Genomic DNA, 20,520 nt, shown 5'->3' with positions numbered 1-20,520 from the left:
CGCCCACACTAATTGTCTATTCACTCCAGTTGCCCCGTCTTACACAGCTAGTCCTTATTCTCTCACGTAATCGCGTCTCATCTCACCCGCAGGCGCACAAGTTCTTGAGCGGGGAGGGTGTCTCCTTTGCTCTCCCCGCTGGACCTGCGGCATGCGCGGGGCACAGAGCGGCCCTGCTGCTCCCGGCCAGCAGCGCCCAGCGCTCAGGAAGAGAGCAGACACGTCGCCCTTGATGGCTTCTGGTTTGGTCCATCACCCTATTTTAGTGTTTGATGTTTATGTTATATTGAGAACACTTTAATGATTCTTTCCATATTACTTTACTACATACAACAACTTCCAGGGTAATTTTTATATCAAATAAAGACTAATTTTACTTAATTCACATATAACTTCTAAAAGGATGCAAGTCTTTTATCTTTATGTACAAGACTGAATTTACATTCCAATCCCCAAACTGTACTAAAAAAAAATCTGTTTTATTCTTATTACAACTCTCATATTTGTATCAATTCATTCAATTTAGAGTTTGCTTCAAGCTGATATAAAAGCTGTAGTACTTCTACTACAGCAAATCGTCTGAACTTTGCAAAAACTTTCTATATCAGAGACACTCCTACAGCTGTACTTCTCATGTTGACATACTGCTTGTAGGTCAAGGCTCTAAATTCTGCAAAATTTTTAGCATCTAAAATCCTGCTTTATGCTCTCCTCCTTGTTCTGCTGGTCTTTAAAAGTCATAAGAACATGATATCCAATTCCTAATTATCTCTAAGACCTAACCAAGCAAAGTTTAACAAAACAAAAAAAAATCTAAAATAATAATCAATTATTAAGAAAGAAAATCATATACTTTGCAGCAAAGAAAGTTATAAATAGGAACCCAAATTCCAATTCTGATTATTCTCATTAAATTAGTCTCTGGAACAACTCACTGCTCCTCCCTTGCCACCACCAGCCTCTTCTCATGAATTCATTCACTGAATAAATAGTTATTCCCAATGTCTAAAACTGAATAGATATTATGGTGGATGTAGCTAACATAATAGTGAATAACTCAGGCACAGTCCCTGGCTTCTCAGAGCTTACAGTCTGGTTAGGGGAAGACAGACAATTAAATGAGAAACTATAAGACCATATGTCAAGTGCCATGACAGGTAAGCTATAAGATACCAAGGGAAAGCATAGGAGAAGCACCTAACATGGGAAAACAGAGTATGGGTAAGCCATGGGGTGGCGGGGGCGATTAGAAGCGATGATGTTGAACCTGAGACCTGAAAGATGGGCAGGCAAAGAGGAGAGACAATAAGGTTGGGAAAGGGGAGACAAGAGAACACACCATAACTGAGGGAATGAAAGACAATCAATGTAGCTGAAGCACAGAATCCAAAGTTGGGAATGGTGAGAAGGAGACTAGAGAATAGGGCAATGACAACCACTTAAGGGTTTTAAGGGAAGTATGGAATGTTCAGCAACTCTTGGCTGAAGTATAGGAAATAGAGGAAACAAGAGGAGAAGCAGGGAAACCACTCAGCAGACTATTTCTACTACCCAGGTGAGAGATAAAGGCTTGGACTAAAGTAATGAAAAAGAGACCAAATGAAAGCAGACAGACTCGAGAGACATTTAGGAGATGAATCCGCAGGATCTGGTGGCTGGAAGCTCATGAGAGGACCGTGTCTGTTTTGTTCCCTGCACACCCTCAGGCCTAATAAGCACCTAACACACAGTAACTGTGAACAAACGAATCAAGAAAAATAAGGAGCCACAGATGTTACCCAGGTTTCGCGTAACAGCTGGGCAGAGGGAGGTACCATTTACCGAGAGAGGAAGCACAGGAACCCGAGAAGTATGCCGGGTTTGACGTACCTGTGAGCCATCCAAGGACAGACAGTGAGAATGCAGGTGGATGGCCCTTACAAAGCTCAGGAGAAAAACAGATCTTCCTGGAAATGTTAAATCACGGCAGCCTCAGCGGCTCAGCTAAACTACAGCTGATAACTGGCACTTTTCTGGGGGGAAGAGGCACTTTTTTTTTTTTTTTTTTGGCTGCATTGGGTCTTCATTGCTGCACGCGGGCTTTCTCTAGTTGCAGCGAGCGGGGGCTACTCTTCATTGCGGTGCGCGGGCTTCTCATTGCGGTGGCTTCTCTTGTTGCGGAGCACGGGCTCTAGACACACGGCTTTCAGTAGTTGTGGCTTGCGGGCTCTAGAGCGCAGGCTCAGTAGTTGTGACACACGGGCCTAGTCGCTCCGCGGCATGCGGGATCTTCCCGGACCAGGGCTCGAACCTGTGTCCGCTGCATTGGCAGGCGGATTCTTAACCACTGCGCCACCAGGGAAGCCCAGAGGCACTTTTAAAGCATACTATGTGTGACATGACTCCAATCACCTTTTAAACTTCCCAGGGTTATTAACTAATGGCTCTAACATCAAAGGTATCAAAAAATTAATATTCATTCCTGATCTTAGAACAGTTAGCAAATAATCTTTCATTTCTTGACCAAGGGGATGGTAACTCAGGCCTTTGCTTTATAAAAATCCATTGATTATATATTTTTGTTTTACATATACTTTTCTGTATGTATATTAAATTTTGTAATAAAAAAGGTTTTTAAAAACCTTAACAAACTAGAAATAAATTGCTTAAATTAATCAAAAGAAGCTATTAAAAACAAAGTAAACATCATATTTAATGGAGACATATGAGAGACATCCTAATTAAAGAAAGACAACAGATGGAAGATGCCTTCCATCACAATTATTATTCAACACTCTTTGAGGTTCTGGTCAAAAAATGCAGACCAGAAAAGGAAAGGTTTAAACTTTAGAGTTTTTGCAACAAATGGTGCTGAGGCACCTGGATATTCGCATGCAAACGAATGAAGTTGGATCTCTACCTCACACCATATGAAAAACTAACTCAGAATGGATCAAAGACCAAAATGTAGTAACTAAAACTCTAAAACTCTTAGAAGAAAACACAGATGTGAATATTTGTGACCTTGGATTAGTCAATCATTTCTTAGATATGATATTAAAAGCACAAGCAACAAAAGAAAAAAACAAATAAATTGGATATCATCAAAATTTTAAACTTTTGTGCTTCAAAGGTTTAAATATTGGGGGGAAAAAAAACACCATCATGGTTCATAGATGCTAACATCTAACTAGAAAAACCAGCACTTGATAAAACTAATAAATAAGAGTTCAGTAAGGAAATCAAATAAATACTATTTTTTGAGAAGATTATTTTTATTTATTTATTTACTTACTTACTTATTTATTCATTCATTCATTCATTTATTCATTTATGGCTGTGTTGGGTCTTCGTTTCTGTGCGAGGGCTTTCTCTAGCCGCGGCGAGCGGGGGCCACTCTTCATCGCGGTGCACGGGCCTCTCACCATCGCGGCCTCTCCTGCTGCGGAGCACAGGCTCCAGACGCGCAGGCTCGGCAGTTGTGGCTCACGGGCCCAGCCGCTCCGCGGCACACGGGATCCTCCCAGACCAGAGCTCGAACCCCTGTCCCCTGCATTGGCAGGCAGACTCCCAACTACTGCGCCACCAGGGAAGCCCAATACTATTTTTAAAAAACAGCTTAGGACTTCCCTGGTGGCGCAGTGGTTAAGAATCTGCCTGCCAATGCAGGGGACACGGGTTCGAGCCCTGGTCCTGGAAGATCCCACATGCCGCGGAGCGGCTAGACCCGTATGTCACAACTACTGAGCCTGCGCTCTAGAGCCCGCAAGCCACAACTACTGAGCCCACGTGCCACAACTACTGAAGCCCGCGTGCCTAGAGCCTGTGCTCTGCAACAAGACAAGACACCGCAATGAGAAGCCTGCGCACAGCACCTAAGAGTGGCCCCTGCTCGCCACAACTAGAGAAAGCCCACACACAGCAGTGAAGACCCAATGCGGCCAAAAATAAATTAATTAATTAATTTTTTAAAAAAACAGCTTAAACTGGTTAGATAATATGAGGAAAATGCCATTCAGAACAACAATAAAACAACACAATACTGTCTGGGCAAACGCGCCATCGTTATGTAAGATGTTAACAGTAGGGGCAGCTGGGTGACGGGTATACAAGCTCTCTCTGAACTAGCTTTGCAACTTTTTTGTATCTCTAAAATCACTCTAAAATAAAAGGTTTATTTAAAAAAAAAGACAAGAACATGACAAAACAAGTCACAGACTGGGAGAAAAATATTTATAATGTATATCAAAACAAGGACTTATATCCAGAAAATATAAAGAATGTCTACAAATCAATAAAAAGACAAAAAATGTTTTTAAGTGCAGAAGATTTGAACTAGACACTTCTCTCTCTCTCTCTCTCTCCAAATGACCAAAAAATTCTGAGAAGGTATTCAACATTATTAGTCACTAAATGCAAATTAAAACCACAATGAGATAACAATACACAAACACTAGAATGACTAATATTAAAATGAGTAAACAACAACAAAAAAAGACTGACATTATCAAAAATTAACAAGGATGCAGAGCAAACAGAACTCTCATTCATGGCTAGGATAGTGTAAAATGCTACAACCACACGGGAAAACTGCAAGCTGTTAACAAAGTTAGAATTTTACAACTCTAGGACCCAGCAATTTCATTCCTATGTATTTGCCCAAGAGAAATGAAAACATATATCTATGAAAAGACTTATAGAACAACATTCATAACAGCTTTATTCATAATGGCCACCAACAAAAGAGGAAAGAACCCAAATGTCAATCAACAGGAGGATAAGCAAATTGTGGAATAGTCACACAATGGAATACTACTCAGCCATACAAAGGAATGGATAAACCTCAAACACATGTTCAGTTGAAGAAACCAAACATAAAACAGTACACACGATATAATCCATTTTAAGAACAGTCAAGACTAATGCAGAATGATAGAAATCCTAACTATGATTCCCTGGGGAAAGGAGGTTCGAGAGGAACTTCCAAGGACGATGAAAATGTCCTGTTTCTTGATCTGGGTGATGGGCACATGGTTGTATACACTCTCAAAACCCATCAATTATAGACTTAATATCTATGCATTTTTACTACAAGTAAAATATACCTCAATTTTTAAAAATGAGAAAGTGAGGAAAGTTCATCTGTCATTTTTAGATAGGATGGCCAGGAAATGCTTCACTACAAAGGTGACATTTGAATAAAGACTCTGCGGAAGTCTAAAAAAAAAAAAAAAAGCCAGCCATGGGGATATCTGACGTAAGAGGATTCCAGGCAGAAGGAACAAGAGATGCAAGGCCTTTTAGGGAGAGCAGCAACTGGGGTTCCTGAGAAACAGGGAGGCCAGTGTGGCTGGAGTGGCAGCCGGTGTGACAGAACAAGGGGGAGACAAGTTCCGAGGGATAACAGGGGATGAGATCATACAGTGCCCGGTGGGTCACAGTAAGGCCTCATTAAAGATTGTGGTCTTTGTCTTAGGACTAACAGAACGTCACCCAAGTGCCTCCTAAGAATCAGGCACTGAGTTCAGATAGCTTAACACAAAGCTTAGGTAAGTAGCAAAACCAGGATTACAACCCAGGTATATCTGATTCCAAAGCTCATAATCTTAATCATTTTGCAATAGTAACTCAACATAGTAATAGCCAATATTTATTGAGTGCTTATTAATATATTTAAGCTAAAGGACTTTATATTGGATCTCCCCAGTCATATATTGTATTACAAATGGGTTACAAGTATGACACAAAGATCTTTTGAATGAAATTTTGTATTGCTATTAAAAAATGTTTTGCAACCAATCAAAATTTTTAAATGGTAAAATCATATTTAATTTGTATGGCTCCTTCCATAAACTTCCTAAATTTAGTAATGATAATTTTGCTACATAGTCCACTGCCAGAGAGCATGCTACAGTGAGTCCACAAAATAGCCCTTTCTCTTCCTATTGAATCATTTTAATCTATATTTTTATTTTAGTCTACATTGTTCAACATCAGGGAAGATTTATGTTTTGCATGCACATGTAAAATATTTTGTTTTTCTACTGAATTTGCTCTAATTTTCCACAACTTTTCTAACTAGAAGATACGTATGGTTGTCATGATTGTCATCATGATCATCAACATGACCATTATTGACACAGCTGATATTATTAGATGTCCTTAAATAAAACATAACTGATTTTATTAATTTCTTGATTGTTATTTCTTGATCTGTTTACTTATTAATAGATTTTAATGCTAACACAACATTGTAATCAACTATACCTCAATTTTTAAAAATAGATTTTAATGCTAACAATTAGCCAAAGTCTGGTTTTTAATAGATTCTCTTATCATGATATATTAAGAAACTTAATGAATTTTTATACCAAACTCCCAAATCTCCACTTTACCAAGGGTGCTATACAAATATTGTCATTTTCTGTGTATGCCACGACATGAATGAGGCCTGGAAGCAATGTTTTTGGCATTATCTCACATTGAGCAAAGGCAGAATTATGTAAGAATCAAAGCAGCGAAAGAATGCAAAAAGAAACATCCCCCTACAAAATAGTATGTACCTAAGAGGTCTTTTGAAAGTAAACAGAAGGTCTAGATGGAGAGGGGAATCAGGACTTCAGAAAAGCAGTGTATCCTAGGTAGAAAACCAGAAGCTTCTGAGTCAGACAGATCTAGGTTCCAACACCGGCATGACCTATGGTATCTAGGTTAGGGCAAATTGTCTTCTCTGATTCTACTTCCTCAATATTAAATGGAATAATACCATCTACTTGGTGGAACTGTTGAGGCAAAGATAATAAAAACAGCAAAATGCAGTTCAACAGTGTACACTCAGTAAAGAGCACTTATTATAGTTATGACACACCGTGAGTTCTACCAAGTTAAAATATTTGTAAAAATTAACGTGACCTGGGAAAGAATAAAAATAAAAAGTTAATGTGTTAAGGTGGTATTTGTACTAATGAATTGTTTTTTCTTTTATATAATTTCGTTTTAATGTTATGTTGCTTAGCAGTAAATATACAGATGAATAAATCAAATGGGAAACCAATACTTAAAAGAACTCTTAGATTCATTTTCTTGGAATGTGAATAATTATCCCATGATGTTTCTATTATACTGAAGTTTTTTTTTTTTAATACTGAAGTTTTTTAAAGAGAAATACAACCATATGGTATCATCCTTCTTCAAAAGTTCAAAAGGAGTTAGAGAATATTCTGCTTTTTCTTGAAGTTATCTTGCAAACAACCACATTTTCAGAGACAGAAAAGAATATCAAGCAGAAACTTGATTTGTCTTATAAATAAAACATTTCATTATATTTTATTTCTGTTCCATGCTTATGGTATTCTTTCAGCTTCCTTCTCTAGGCCTCAGATTGCTCATTTGTAAAAATGACAGAGGTGGATCAGATGTTGTCCTCTAAGGTTCTTTCTGCTATGGTGTTCTAAAACTTGATAATCCTATAACAAAACAATATATATGGCCAGTCCTGCAACTCTGCATTCAAGTGCCCCTCTAACAAGTCTTTTCCCCTAGTGGTAGCCCCCAGAGCTGAAGCTATTACTGACTCTTACCCCTGAGCCAGTGAGGCCAAAGGGAGCTGCAGAGCTAGGAAATCCACAGAAGAGACAGCAAAATGATTAATGATTTGGAAACTGATCTTAAATTAAAGGGATGGGTATTAGATCAGAATAAAGAAGACTGGATTAGAGAAGGCTGATTATCTAAAAATGTACAAAGGCAAATTGTAGATAATGATCAATACTCTTTCTCCACTTTTACTATGAACAGGGTAATAGGAAATGGATTCAATGCTAAACAGGAGCAATACGGACTAGACTATGTCTTTAAACCTGTGAGTTTCCCAATCCCTGAGGGCAGGGACTATGCCATCTTTGTATCCCAGCAGCTACTATAGGATCTGGCATCTAAGAAGTACTCAATAAATACCTGGCAAAAAAAAACCCCAAAAAAACTTAATAAAGGATCATTTAAATTTTTAAAGATCCAAACCACAGAAGTGCGTTATGGAGACAGAACAGGAAATTTCTCTTCTTTTGATATTAAAAAAAAAAAGAAAAAGAAGATACAGTAATAGCCTTCTTAACAATAATGTAGATACTGACTTATGCTTCAAAGTTATTTCCCATTCAAAACCCTTGAGCCTTGGTGATCCCGTCATGGACGGGCTTTAGCAAAGAAAGAGCTTAAGCAAGGCACACAGCGTCTCCTTGCACCTGACAACTGGTGCCAACCATGACCATGAGTCTGTGCCTGCCATAAATACCCACTGAGCACTGAGAGCACTTCCCAGCAGGAAGACTCTCCTGACGCCAGTCCAGTGCCCAGAGCCCAGCGCGGCAGTCGGGCGACGCGAACAGATGGGCCTTTTCACCTGGCCCCTGTGCTGCAGGAGCTCTCCAGCAGGGAAGAACGCTCTCAGCAGATGGAAAGCAGCTTGGTGACCCTTCAGAACCATTTCCATCGCCCCTAGTGATTTACAGTGAGGTGAGTCATTCTTCTGACCTCATTTTTCATGCTATTTACCATCAAAAGGGGACAATCTAAACATGCCTCAATACAAGCGGCATGAGCACAAAACTGTGAAGCTGCATCCAAAGGACCCAAACATAATGTGTTTGGCACTTTACAGCCACATCTCATAGCAAGGCCAGCCGACTTTTAAAATGAATGAATGAAAGAATAAAAATAACTAACTAAAAAAAGACACCTAGCAAAAATGCTGCAGAGAAGCAGAAAGAAAGTAAACCTGCTTCCCATGAAATGCCCCATATAAATAAAACATAGTTTGTAAAACAATACACCCTGCTGTGAAATTCCCATTCAACTAGAAGGGCAGACCTCTCCTTGCCGACCAACCCAGTCTCCATTGGAATGTTCCAAATGTCACTTCCATTTTCAAAGATGAGCACATCATCTGCCCACAGCTGACCGATACACCCAGCATGGACACTCCTCTCTTCCTGCCTCCCCCCTTATAAGGCAGGGCCCTGGGAAGAAAGTCTCTCTTCTCCCCGTACAGCCAATTTACTCTAATTTTTAGTTTTCTTTGGATCCCTTCCTTCGAAGTTTTCTTTTATGATGAAGCTCAAGGGCTGGTGGTGACCTTGGGGGACAAGAAACCACAGTACTGAACTAGAACTTTGAACAATATTTCAAAATAGGGGGAACTTCAGCTAAGAGTTAATGAAACAGATTTGAAAAGGTGATAAAGTTTACCCCACGGTCATCGTCACTGACAAATCTTTACACACGAAGGCACTGATCTAAATGTGCCGAGCCCCACGTCAAGCCGTGCAACAGTCAATACACTACACTGACCTGTATGAGCCACTTTATTCACAAGGTTCACAACTTACATGCTTTGAACCGATCTTTGGTATCCCAAGTAGAAGGTCAACACAGGGAGATGTGATGATGATTAGAAGAATGTATTGATTAATAGAATTCAGGTCTAGTCAAGACTGGCTTGAAACTTCAGAATTCTGTTTAGGCCACCAACGGCCACTAAACCACAAAGAGATAACAACTTGGTATTAGGTACCTCCTGATAGAAGTATATACCACCACCTATGATGTACTCTTGCCAAAAAATTCAAATCTGAATCAGATCAAATCTCTGGATCTGATCATCAGTTTATAGAAAATACAGGAGACAAAGGAACATGTTAACATTATAAGCAGTCAGCAGAATCAAGATTGTGGGAAACTCTACAGTACAAACAATTCAGTTTTTCAACAAATAAAATGCAGAGGAAAAAAACGAGGGGGAAACTATATATTAAGAGAGTCTTAAGGTACCTATGAACCAATGCAGACCTTATTTGAATAAACCAACAGTAAAAAAAAAAAAATTCATGAACCACCAGGGAAATTTAAACACTACTGAATACCTTATGATTTTAGGGAATGAGTGTTCAATTTTCAGGTGTGTTAATGAAATTGTAATTGTTTTTATTTAAATTCCTATCTCTTACAAATACATATTAAATATTTACAAATAAAATTATGTGATAATTAGGACTGGCTGTAAAATAATCCAGTATATTGGGGATGGGGAGCAAAGGATCTAAAAATGAAACAAGACTGGGCATGAGTTGACAACTTTTGAGAATTCATTATACTATTCTATTTTTTTATCTTGAAATATTCCATAATTTAAAAATTTAAAAACAAAAAGAAAGTGGGTCACTAGACCAAAAATTCATATGTAAAAGCCAGATATATCATGGATGTTCAGAGCGTGACACTGTAAAATATTTTCCGAAAATTGCATTAGAACATGATTCCAACAGATCGCCACAGTATTATGATGTTTAAGTATACTAAGAACAAAATCTTTTATAAATTCTTACATAAACTCATTCCGTAAGTACAATGTAGTACAACATTGCATCAGAAACTACATACAGATCAATTTTCAATATTGAAAACTAAGGCTACAGTTTTCCAATTAACTTGACTTATGAAACAAATACAAACTCTGCGTGCCTGATAAAACTTCAAGCCCCCCAAATTTACTCAAACTGGTTACAATCTAAAATCTAAGAAACATTTTTTAAATTATACTTCAAAAGCAGAAGAAGAAATAAATTCAAAGCCCAAAAAAAAAAAAGTCAACAATTTGAGCGACCTTCGATTAGTAACCCAAATGAGCTTTCAATTCCTTGCCTTACATAAAACTCTGGGTCAAGATCGTTTACCTGGATCTATTGAACCACTAAAGATTAATTAAAGATCTCAAACTTCCCTCTTCCACCATCTTTAGGAAAATAGGATGATTTTCATCCTTAAGTATAGATGAAAACAGTTGCAAATACCGATGAATGTAATACTCCACTCCAACCTCCAAAAGCCAGAATGCTAAAATAGAAAATCACTACATGGGGCTTCCCTGGTGGCGCAGTGGTTGAGAATCCACCTGCCAATTCAGGGGACACGGGTTCGAGCCCTGGTCTGGGAAGATCCCACATGCAGCCGAGCAACTATGCCCGTGCGCCACAGCTACTGAGCCCACGTGCCACAACTACTGAAGCCCGTGCCTACAGCCCATGCTCCGCAACAAGAGAAGTCACTGAAATGAGAAGCCCGCACACCCCAACGAAGAGTACCCCTCGCTCACCCCAACTAGAGAAAGCCCTTGCGCAGCAATGAAGACCCAATGCAGCCAAAAATGAAAGAAAGAGAGAGAGAGAAAGAAAGAAAGAGAAAGGAAGGAAGAAAGGAAATCACTACATTGCCAATTTCCTATTATAAATGATAATAGTAACCAGCTATTCTGGAGGGCATTCCCCCAATTCTAGTTAGATTCTAAGATGTATCAACTGCTATGTAACAAGAAGCACAGAGTCAGGCACATCTATTCATTCAGTAAATGAATGTGAAAGAATAAACAGCAGATGAAACAGTCTGCTGGCACTAACCTCCCTGTCACGGCTCCGCTAAGGCTGCCTTCCAGCGACAGTGCTAATGAGTGGGAAATGGGCCGAAGCAGAACTGGGAAATAAAATAACCTAAACTAGCTAGTCAGCCCTTCAGTAACAGGAATGCAACCTTCCTGCCAGGTTTAATATCCTAAAATATTCTTAACTCATAAGTAATGAAACCTCTTGAACTAACCAGAAACCAGCCTTTTAGGAGTCTTCTCATACATTTTGGGCCCTAATTTACAGTTGTAATCACACTGATGGTAGATCTTTTTTTTTTCCCCCTTCCAAAAGTCAACAGAAAGACTAACTTAAGTTATCCTTAATAGTAAAAATGTGATATAATCTCCATGAATAGTCCTCAAAACACCTTCCCACTGAAACTGCTCTTACAAAAATTATAAATGACCAAATCTAAGTGTTTTTCAGGCCTCTTCCTCCATTTCCTTTTACATTATTGACCATTCATTCCTGAAACTCCTCAGTATCACTTGCTTTCTTGGTGCTCCTCTGCATTAGTTTCCTCTTGCTGCTGCAACAAATGATAATAAACTCAGTGGCTTAAAAGTACACATATTTACCGTCTCACAGATCTGGAGGTCAGAAGTCTAAACTCAGTCTCACCGGCCAAAATCAAGTTTCTGGCGGGGCTAGCTCCTTCTGGAGGCTCTGAGGGAAGATTCTGTCCCTGTGCCCTTTTCAGCTGCGAGAGGCTGCCTGCCCGCCTTGGCTCTTGGCCCCTTCCTCCACCGCTCCAGTCTCACTTCTGCCATCACATCTCCTACTACTGACTGTTCTGCCTCCCTTTCACAAAGACCCTTAAGACTACATCGGGCTCACCTGGATAATCCAGGCAAATCTTCCCAGCGCAAGACCCTAAACTTAGTCACACCTGCAAAGCCCCTGTTACCAGGTAAGGTAACACCCACAGGTCCTGAGGATTAGGACTGGGGCAGCTCTGAGGGGCATCACTCAGCCTACCACCTACCCTACAGCTCCAACCGGAACTTCTGCCTCCTCTGCTGCCACTGAATTGTGCTTTTTGCTCCCCTCTTTCATATTTTATCCCATCCTCTTCACACTCATCGCTTCAACTCTCACCTTTATGCTAATATCCAAGTCTCTCATTTTAAATGTGAGAGAACCGGAGCCTAGATGGGAGGTGATGACTGGCCTTGAATCACACAGATGTCGACAGGATATTTCTATGTGGATGTCTTCAGAGCAGCTCAGTCCAATGCTGGACTGAATCCTATTCCTGTCTGAATAACACAAGTCTCTCAGACTCAGGCTAGAACTGTATTACACTTTTCTCTTCTCTCCTCTATTCTCTCAGCTGGTTCTTTCATCTCTGTCCCTCCATCCATTCTGAAATCCAGTTGCAGCTTCCTATTCCTAAAACCCTGCTTTGGTTGGGTTACCTCTCCTGCTCAGACCCACCGTTCTCTACCAAGGACTGCATGCCCCCATCCCCACCCCTCCCGACACGTCCATGCCTACACACCACACCCATTCCTACCTCTCACCCTGAACTGCCTTCCTCTGTCCCTCCACTTAGGAGTGAATCATATAACGTACCCCTCTAAAAGGAACTGTTTTTTTATTTATCTATCTCCAAACCAGACTGGGTTCCTTGACGGCAGAAACTGTGCCTATCGGCAGACATATACAGTAGTTCCCCCCCTTACCCCTGGTTTCACTTTCCTCAGTTACCTGTCATCGGAAAATAACAAATGGAAAATTCCAGAAATAAGCAATTCCTAAGTTTTAAATTGACCGCCGTTCAGAACAGCTGATGAACTCTCCCGTCCACCCGCTCCGCCCCAGTCTGCTCTGTCCAGAACACCCAGTCTACGTACACTGCCCACCCGTCAGTAAGGAAATAGCAGTACCATGGACCCTTGAACAGCAGGGGTTTGAACTGTGCAGGTCCACTTATAGGCAGATATTTTCAATAAACATGTACTACAGCACTAGACGATACCCAGGTGGTTGGATCCACAGACGTGGAGCCCTGGCAATGCAGGACCGGCTGTAAAGTCACACACAGACTTTCTCTTGCAGGGTCAGCACTACAACCCACCCGGGGTACATACATACAGGGTTCCACACTGCACACGGTTTCAGGTGTCCACTGGGGATCTGAGCTTAAATAAATTCCAGCTCTGCCATTCATTACCTGTGTGACCCTGGGCAGTGTCTCAGTTTCCCCATCTCTGTAAAATCCAGACAACGATAAAGTACATATCTCGTGAGTTCTCCTGAGTATTACTCACGAGTTAACATATCAGAAGAACATAGAACAGTCCCTGGCTCAGAGTAAATACCATCATAAACAGTGGGAGCTATGATCAGTACTTTTACCACCTACTGCTGCTGCCACTACGATTACTACTACTATTATAACTGTCATTGGAAATGAGTCACCACTACATGACTATTAATATGGCTTAAAAAAAAATAACACAGAGTACTGGTAAGGACGGGAAGCAACTAGAACTCAGACACTGCTGTTTGGAAGCAAAATGGTGGGGCCATTTTGGAAAACAGCTTGGCAGTGTCTTTTAAAGTTAAACATTCATTACCACGTGACTCAGTTGCCCCACTCCTAGGAATATAACCAAGAGAAATGAAAAATTATGTTCACACAAAAATGTGTATGTAAATGTTTATGGTGGCTTTATTCATTATTACCAAAAACTGTAAATAAGCTCAATGTCCTTCAACTGGTGAACGGATAAACAAACTGTGGTACATCCATACGTGGAACATCCCCCAGCAATAAAGACCAATGTGCTACAGACACACACGACAACATGGAGGGACCTCAACACACGACAGCAAACGAAAGCAGCCAGATTCAAAAGGCTCCATCCGTCTACATGGCGTCGTGGTTACAGGAACAGGGCACTGAGGAAGGGCTGCCCAGGGCTGGGGGTGGGAGGGGGAGCTGGCTACCAGGAGCACAAGGAAACCTTGCGGGTGACGAACATGCTCCATGTCATGACTGTGGTGGTCAAACAACTGTGTGCGCTTGTCACAACTCACAGAACTCTACATGTTTAAAAGGTGAATTTTACTGTATGTAAAGTATACTTTAATTTAAAAATATGTAAAAATAAAAATAAGCAAGGACTTAATTTTAATTTACCAATAAGACCTGTCCAGCCCTCTACCTTTAGCAGAACTGTGCATCATCTACACACGACTACAGCTTGGCTATTGGAAAATACAGAGAAGATTCCAAAGCCCAAATGACAGCATATAGCTACTCTACAGGACTTTAAGAATGGGGAACAAAAATTTGGCCAGGGAACAAATAAAAGTCACTTGCAGGGCTTCCCTGGTGGTGCAGTGGTTAGGAATCCGCCTGCCAATGCAGGGGACACGGGTTCAAGCCCTGGTCCAGGAAGATCCCACGTGCTGCGGAGCAACTAAGCCCGTGCGCCACAACTACTGAGCCTGTGCTCTAGAGCCCACGAGCCACAACTACTGAAGCCTGTGCACCTAGAGCCCGTGCTCCGCAACAAGAGAAGCCACTGCAATGAGAAGCCCGCGCACCGCAACGAAGAGCAGCCCCAGCTCGCCACAACTAGAGAAAGCCCACGCGCAGCAACGAAGACCCAGCACAGCCAAAAATAAATAAAATAAAATAAAATTAATTAAAAAAAAAAGTCACTTGCATCTGTACTCCCCCAACCCATCCCCCCCCAAAAATAACCACCATAAAAATAAGCCTAATTTCCAAATCTGGCTTTGAGTTCCATTATGGCATGGCAACTTGAGACAAATACTCATAAGGCAAGTGGCCAGGTGGCTAACATGTTCTGATGCCTCCTATTAACCAATGTGAAGAGGTAAACTACCAAAATGACTCAGGATGACTGTTCTAGATCCACAATAAGAAAGACGCCAACAGGATTTTCTTAATCCCAGATTACCTTGCTCCCCAACACTAAGCAAAATTCACCAATATACAGGATAAGTCCCTTCACACATGGAACTATAAGACGAATAAATAATGAACTTGGAATAAAAGAGAAAAGGTTAAGAATACAAGTTTTATTCTAGTTATAAAATAAACAAGTCATCGGAAACAGACTCACAGACTTAAAGAATGAACTTATGGTTACCAGGGAGGAAGAGTGGGGGGAAGGGATAGTTAGGGAGTTTGGGATTGACATGCACACACTGCTATACTTAAAATGGATAACCAACAGGGACTTACTGAATAGCACAGGGAACTCTGCTCAATATTATGTGACAAGCTAAATGGGAAAAGAATTTGAAAAGGGAGTGGATACATGTATATGTATAACTGAATCACTCTGCTGTACACCTGAAACTATCACAACATTGTTAATCAACTATGCTCCAATACAAAATAAAAAGTTAAATAAATAAATAAATCATGGGGATGTAATGTACAGCAAGGTGATTACAGTCAATAATATTGTAGTGCATATTTGAAAGTCGCCAAGAAAGTGTATCTTAAAAGTTCTCATCACAAGGGAAAAAAACTAACTTTGCATGGTGACTAGATTTATTACAGTGATCATTCCACAGTGCACACAAATATTGAAGCAAATGTTGTGCACCTGAAACTAATATAATGTTAAATGTCAATTACACCCCAATTAAAAAAAGAATACAAGTTTTATTTTATAAGTTGGCACACATACATACTATTTGAAATTGAACTGAACATGTAATCATCTTAGTGTTCTTCTGTCTCACTCTGAATATAAACTGCTCTGCCTTTCTTCCTTCCCTAATCTATCCCTACCTCCACCTCTCTTCCAGGGAAATAGATAACTTTCATTTCCCTGAGGATACAGGGTCAGATTGAGGCAGCTCTAGAATGACAGAGGCTACTAGGAGTTAAATTCCAGTCTGGGGTGACCCTGAAGGTCCAAACGTGGACTCTGAGACTGTTACAAAACCAACCTGAATTCTAAGTCAAGCACAGTATCATTCTAGTCTCCTAGGTATCCCTCCAAATGAAGACTGATCAGCCTGGCCTAGTGTTAAGATCCACGTGTACTGACATTGGTGTCCTCCCCACACCCGCGTAAACATAAGTGTCAATATAATACACTCTGAAGGAAAAGCAGGCATCCATTTTAACAAATCCCAGAAAACCTCCTTTCCAAAAGCAAGCACTTGCCCCTCAGTAACCTGATAATTTGGTAGATACAGTTCTAAGAGCCTGTATCTGGACCTACAGTACCCAAGATCATAATGCTAAGGATACAAGATAGGTGCTAATAATCGACCTTACAAAATAAATAAACAAATAAAAAGAAAATTTAAAAAGTACCAGCCCACACAGAATTATTAGCCCACACTTCATGCCCTGTAATATATACACATAAATGAAACGGGTATTCCTCTGTGAGCAAACATGTGCTTCCAAGGTTATATAATCAGATTAACGCCCTTTTCATTGACAGCTCTACATACACACCAAATCTTAATTTATTTGCCCAAGTTTGGTTAGACTGCATCAGTTTCCAAGGCTTTCATCAGAGTAGTTCTAATCTTTGAGATACTTCTTATCCCAGTCTATTTCAAGCATTATTAATAGGCCCCCTGGAGCTTATCTTTGACTCAAGCACCTCGTGGCAGAAGCAAAGGCTGCCAAGAAAGAAAGGTCTCTAAGTCAAAAGTAGCATCAAGGCACCACAACCTGAAGTGCAAAACATCTACTATAACCTTGTGGGAGAAGAAAACTCATCCCCCCAACATCTTCTGGGAGTTTCTTCCAATGTGCTCAGGTAATAGTCCACAGCTGGTCAAGAGGCTGCGGCCAGAACAAGAGAGACTGGAAGCAGTCATCCTGATAGTTCACATCACACTTGTACAGCAGGTGGGTATTTTAAGTAATTCAGGGAAGTGTACCACTCTCCGCTTCACGGGACAAGCAGTCATTCACTCGATGGCTGTTCAGCCTCTGGCAGCTCCAGCCTCACATTTCGAAAATAATCTTGTATGTTTCTTCAGAGTTCTTCAGACATGGGAGAAACATATTGTAACTCTGCAGAAACTGACTTGTAAAAGGATTCCTGAGCCAATAAACGCCCCTGTCTTGATTCAAACAAAAGGGACGGTCTCTCAACATATGGTTTGTTTGACCTCACATCTTCAAGCAGCCTAATCTTTAGCTGAATTTTCTAGTATTGAGTATACCTGGTCAACTCAACTCACCGCCAGCCCTGTAAATAGGGAGGAATGCCATAGTGCACTGGCAGGTGTTTCAAAAAATTCCACAGCTGTCATCTCCTTCCTCTCCTATTTCAGGAGATTACGGAACGTGAAAGAATATTAACTGAGAGAGGTTGCACTTCACAATCTAGGGTGGTAATTAAGAGAGAAAGAAAGACACCAAGGGGACCAGTCTCAGGAAAAGGGGTCAGAAAACTGCTTTCCTGGTGTGGGAAGGAGACCTACCAGGAGTAACCTCAAAGTAGGTGCTTTTCTCAGGGCATTGTTAAAATGTGTGTGGTAAGGGCCAGACTCAGCTAGCAAAGTCACCTTAAAAGAAACAGGGCTACTGAGTTATACTCAGAAAACTGTGCTTCAATAAAGAACACGTGGACTAGAAACAGGTTTCTACTCCTCTAGCCTCTAGGACCCCTTCAAGTGTTTTCTTTCAGAATCTACATCCCAAATACATCTGAAAAGTAAAAATTCATCCTCTCAAAGAGCTCAGAAATTTAAAATAATGCACGTGGCCCTCCTGAAACACAGAAGGACCCTATGGTCTATGCCCCCCATGTCCTCAGCCTGCCTTTTGTCTGTGGAATAACTTTAGTCAAAGAATAAGTTTAATCAGAGAAGTGACAAAATGCAGAAACAAAGGAAAACAGTCAAAGGAGACCAAATAATAATAGTTTAGTCCTTAAGCATGGTCAAGGACCTTCAGTCCCTCCTCAAGGGCTATAGATAATATTCTGAGCCATATCCTGTGAGCTGTTTACTTTGTAGATACTGAAACCCCGGCCAGCTGGAAGAGATTAACTACATGATGACCAGGCTGTAGCCATGACCTAAGCTGCCACAATTCTGAGAATCGGCCTCAAGAAATGGGAACAAACCGACCCTGGAACTGAAGCCTAACTGTACTTAAAACAATCAAGATGATGCTGATGAGACCACCAATGACCAATTTCAAGATGACCGTCAGAGCTGACTGTGCTGTTTCTGCATGTAGCCCCTCCCTCTGCCTGTAAAAGCTCTTGCCCACTGACTGTCGGTGGGGGGAGTCGGCCTTTAGGCAGGCGTCCACCCTCCGCCCCGCCCCCCTCCACTTGCTGGCATCCAAAGTAAAGCAAACTTTCCTTTCCACCAAACTTGCCTCTTTATTGGCTTCTGAGCGGCGAGCGGCCGGACCCCACTTTCGGTTACACTCTTTGTGTCCATCTTATTTATATTCAGCTCTTTATTAGGTGAGATATACAGCTCTGGAGCTTAAATCTGAAAAATCCATGCCTAAGGGCAACTTCTAGCCGCTCTAATCTCGCACAAGCAACAATTTTCTAAGCTTCAGATTCCTCAACTGTAAAACGGTTATTATAACACTACCTGCCACACCTACTTCAAAGGATCACTGCTGAGATTACATGCAGTAAGGCATATAAAATAATTTTTAAACAGCAAAGGACTACACAAATGTTGGTTGCTACCTTAGCTGGGGCACTGTTAAGAGCATGAAGAAATGCATATAACAGAGTGAAAAGAAGGTTCTTTTATCTGAAAAAAAAAAAAAAAAAAGGACTGCAAACATGGTGAGGACGACTTTTAAGGTACTGGCTAGTATGTTCAAGGAAGTGGCATGACGCGGACTTGAATTATTATTTAGAAGTGGATTCTCATGCCAACACATCCACTTCGCACAGACAGCAGAAGAAGGAAAACAAGAGATTAAGAGTGGGTGTCCAGCTCCCGGCTCACCGAAATAACCGATGGAGTTCCACGTGGAGAGGGAGGGTGGAGTTAGTCATGACAGCCACACAGGACATGGTTGCATAAGAGGGGGAAAGTGAAGGTGTTCGCACCAAGCACAGAACTAACTGTCAAGTTACCCACAGTCCACAGATTACAGCCCGATCCAGGGCGTGTCATTTCCACAGGGGGCTTTAGGGAAAAAGAAAGAAAGAAAGGCTATTCCACGAGCATCAAGCAAACCAGATGATTCCGCAGGTTGGTTCTCCGCCGGCGGGGGTAACGCTGGCGGGGAGAGCGTGAGGTCGGGGACTCGTGAGCTGGGCCCGCGGGACACGGAAGCTGCCTTCGAACCATCGCAAACCAGAGGACGCGGAACGGACCCAGACCCGCCAGCCCCGGCCCGACCCCGGACTCGCTCCCGGGAGCACGGAAAGCCGGCTTCCGAGAGGGCACCGGGCAGGCGGCGCGGGCGCGCACCGGGGGACACCGCGCCGACAGGGGGCGGCGGGATGCGGACACTGACGAGCGGCGGGGACCCCTGCCGCGGGGGGGGGGGGGGCGGGAGGCGGCTCAGCCACCGGCCCCGCGCGCTCACCTGGTGCAGGGCGGTCAGGCCGTCCACGTTGGCCGTGTCCACGTCGGCGCCCCGGGCCAGGAGCCGCCTCACCTCGTCGGTGTCCGCGCTAGAGCAGGCGGCCAGGAACACGGCACCGTCCTCGAAGCGGACCCGCGGGCCCCCGCGCTGAGCCTGCGGCGGCAGCCCCGCGCCCGGCCGGTCGGCGGGTTCCTGCTCTGTCAGCGAGCCCCGCCAGCGCCGCAGCTGCTCGGCCCGCCGTGCCCGCGCCGACTCGGCCCGCTTTCCGCCCAGGTGCTCCATCTCCGCCATCGCCGCCGCTGCTGCGGGCCGCCGCCGCAGCCGCCGCCAGGCGCCTCAGCCGGGAGCGGAGGGCGGAGACCCACGCGCAGCCATCTTTACTGCTCCGCTGCCCGCGTCGCCCGCACTCCCCCGTGGCCTCAGCACGCAGGCGCGGCGGCGCCCCGGAGGCATCACGGGACCTGTAGTAGAAGATCCGCGCACTCCCCATCCCCCGGGCGCACCGGCGCCCGACGGGAACTACAAGTCCCTGGATGCATCGGGAAA

The 20,520-nt window shown here is 42.5% G+C and overlaps 1 protein-coding gene across 8 annotated transcripts in view; it reads right to left on the bottom strand.

Annotated features, from left to right (window-relative positions):
• PPP1R12B (protein phosphatase 1 regulatory subunit 12B) overlaps positions 1-20,425 on the bottom strand; it is a 200,852-nt gene extending 180,427 nt beyond the window's left edge. For 6 of the 8 annotated variants that reach the window (XM_057540259.1, XM_057540269.1, XM_057540273.1 and 3 more), the window contains exons 1-2: positions 19,975-20,425; positions 19,521-19,568 (exon numbers count right to left, since the gene is read on the bottom strand). In XM_057540259.1, coding sequence (XP_057396242.1) covers positions 19,521-19,568; positions 19,975-20,265 — 339 coding nt within the window. In that variant the 5' untranslated portion in view covers positions 20,266-20,425. The remainder of the gene's footprint in view (positions 1-19,520; positions 19,569-19,974) is intronic. The other 2 variants (XM_057540264.1, XM_057540282.1) reach the window with 2 other exon arrangements.
• Between the last annotated feature and the right edge of the window lie 95 nt (positions 20,426-20,520).

Source organism: Balaenoptera acutorostrata, chromosome 1, assembly GCF_949987535.1.
Source record: "Balaenoptera acutorostrata chromosome 1, mBalAcu1.1, whole genome shotgun sequence".
Classification (NCBI taxonomy): Eukaryota; Metazoa; Chordata; class Mammalia; order Artiodactyla; family Balaenopteridae; genus Balaenoptera; species Balaenoptera acutorostrata.
Note: the sequence above shows the minus strand (reverse complement) of the source record. Positions and strands in the feature narration are given on the sequence as shown.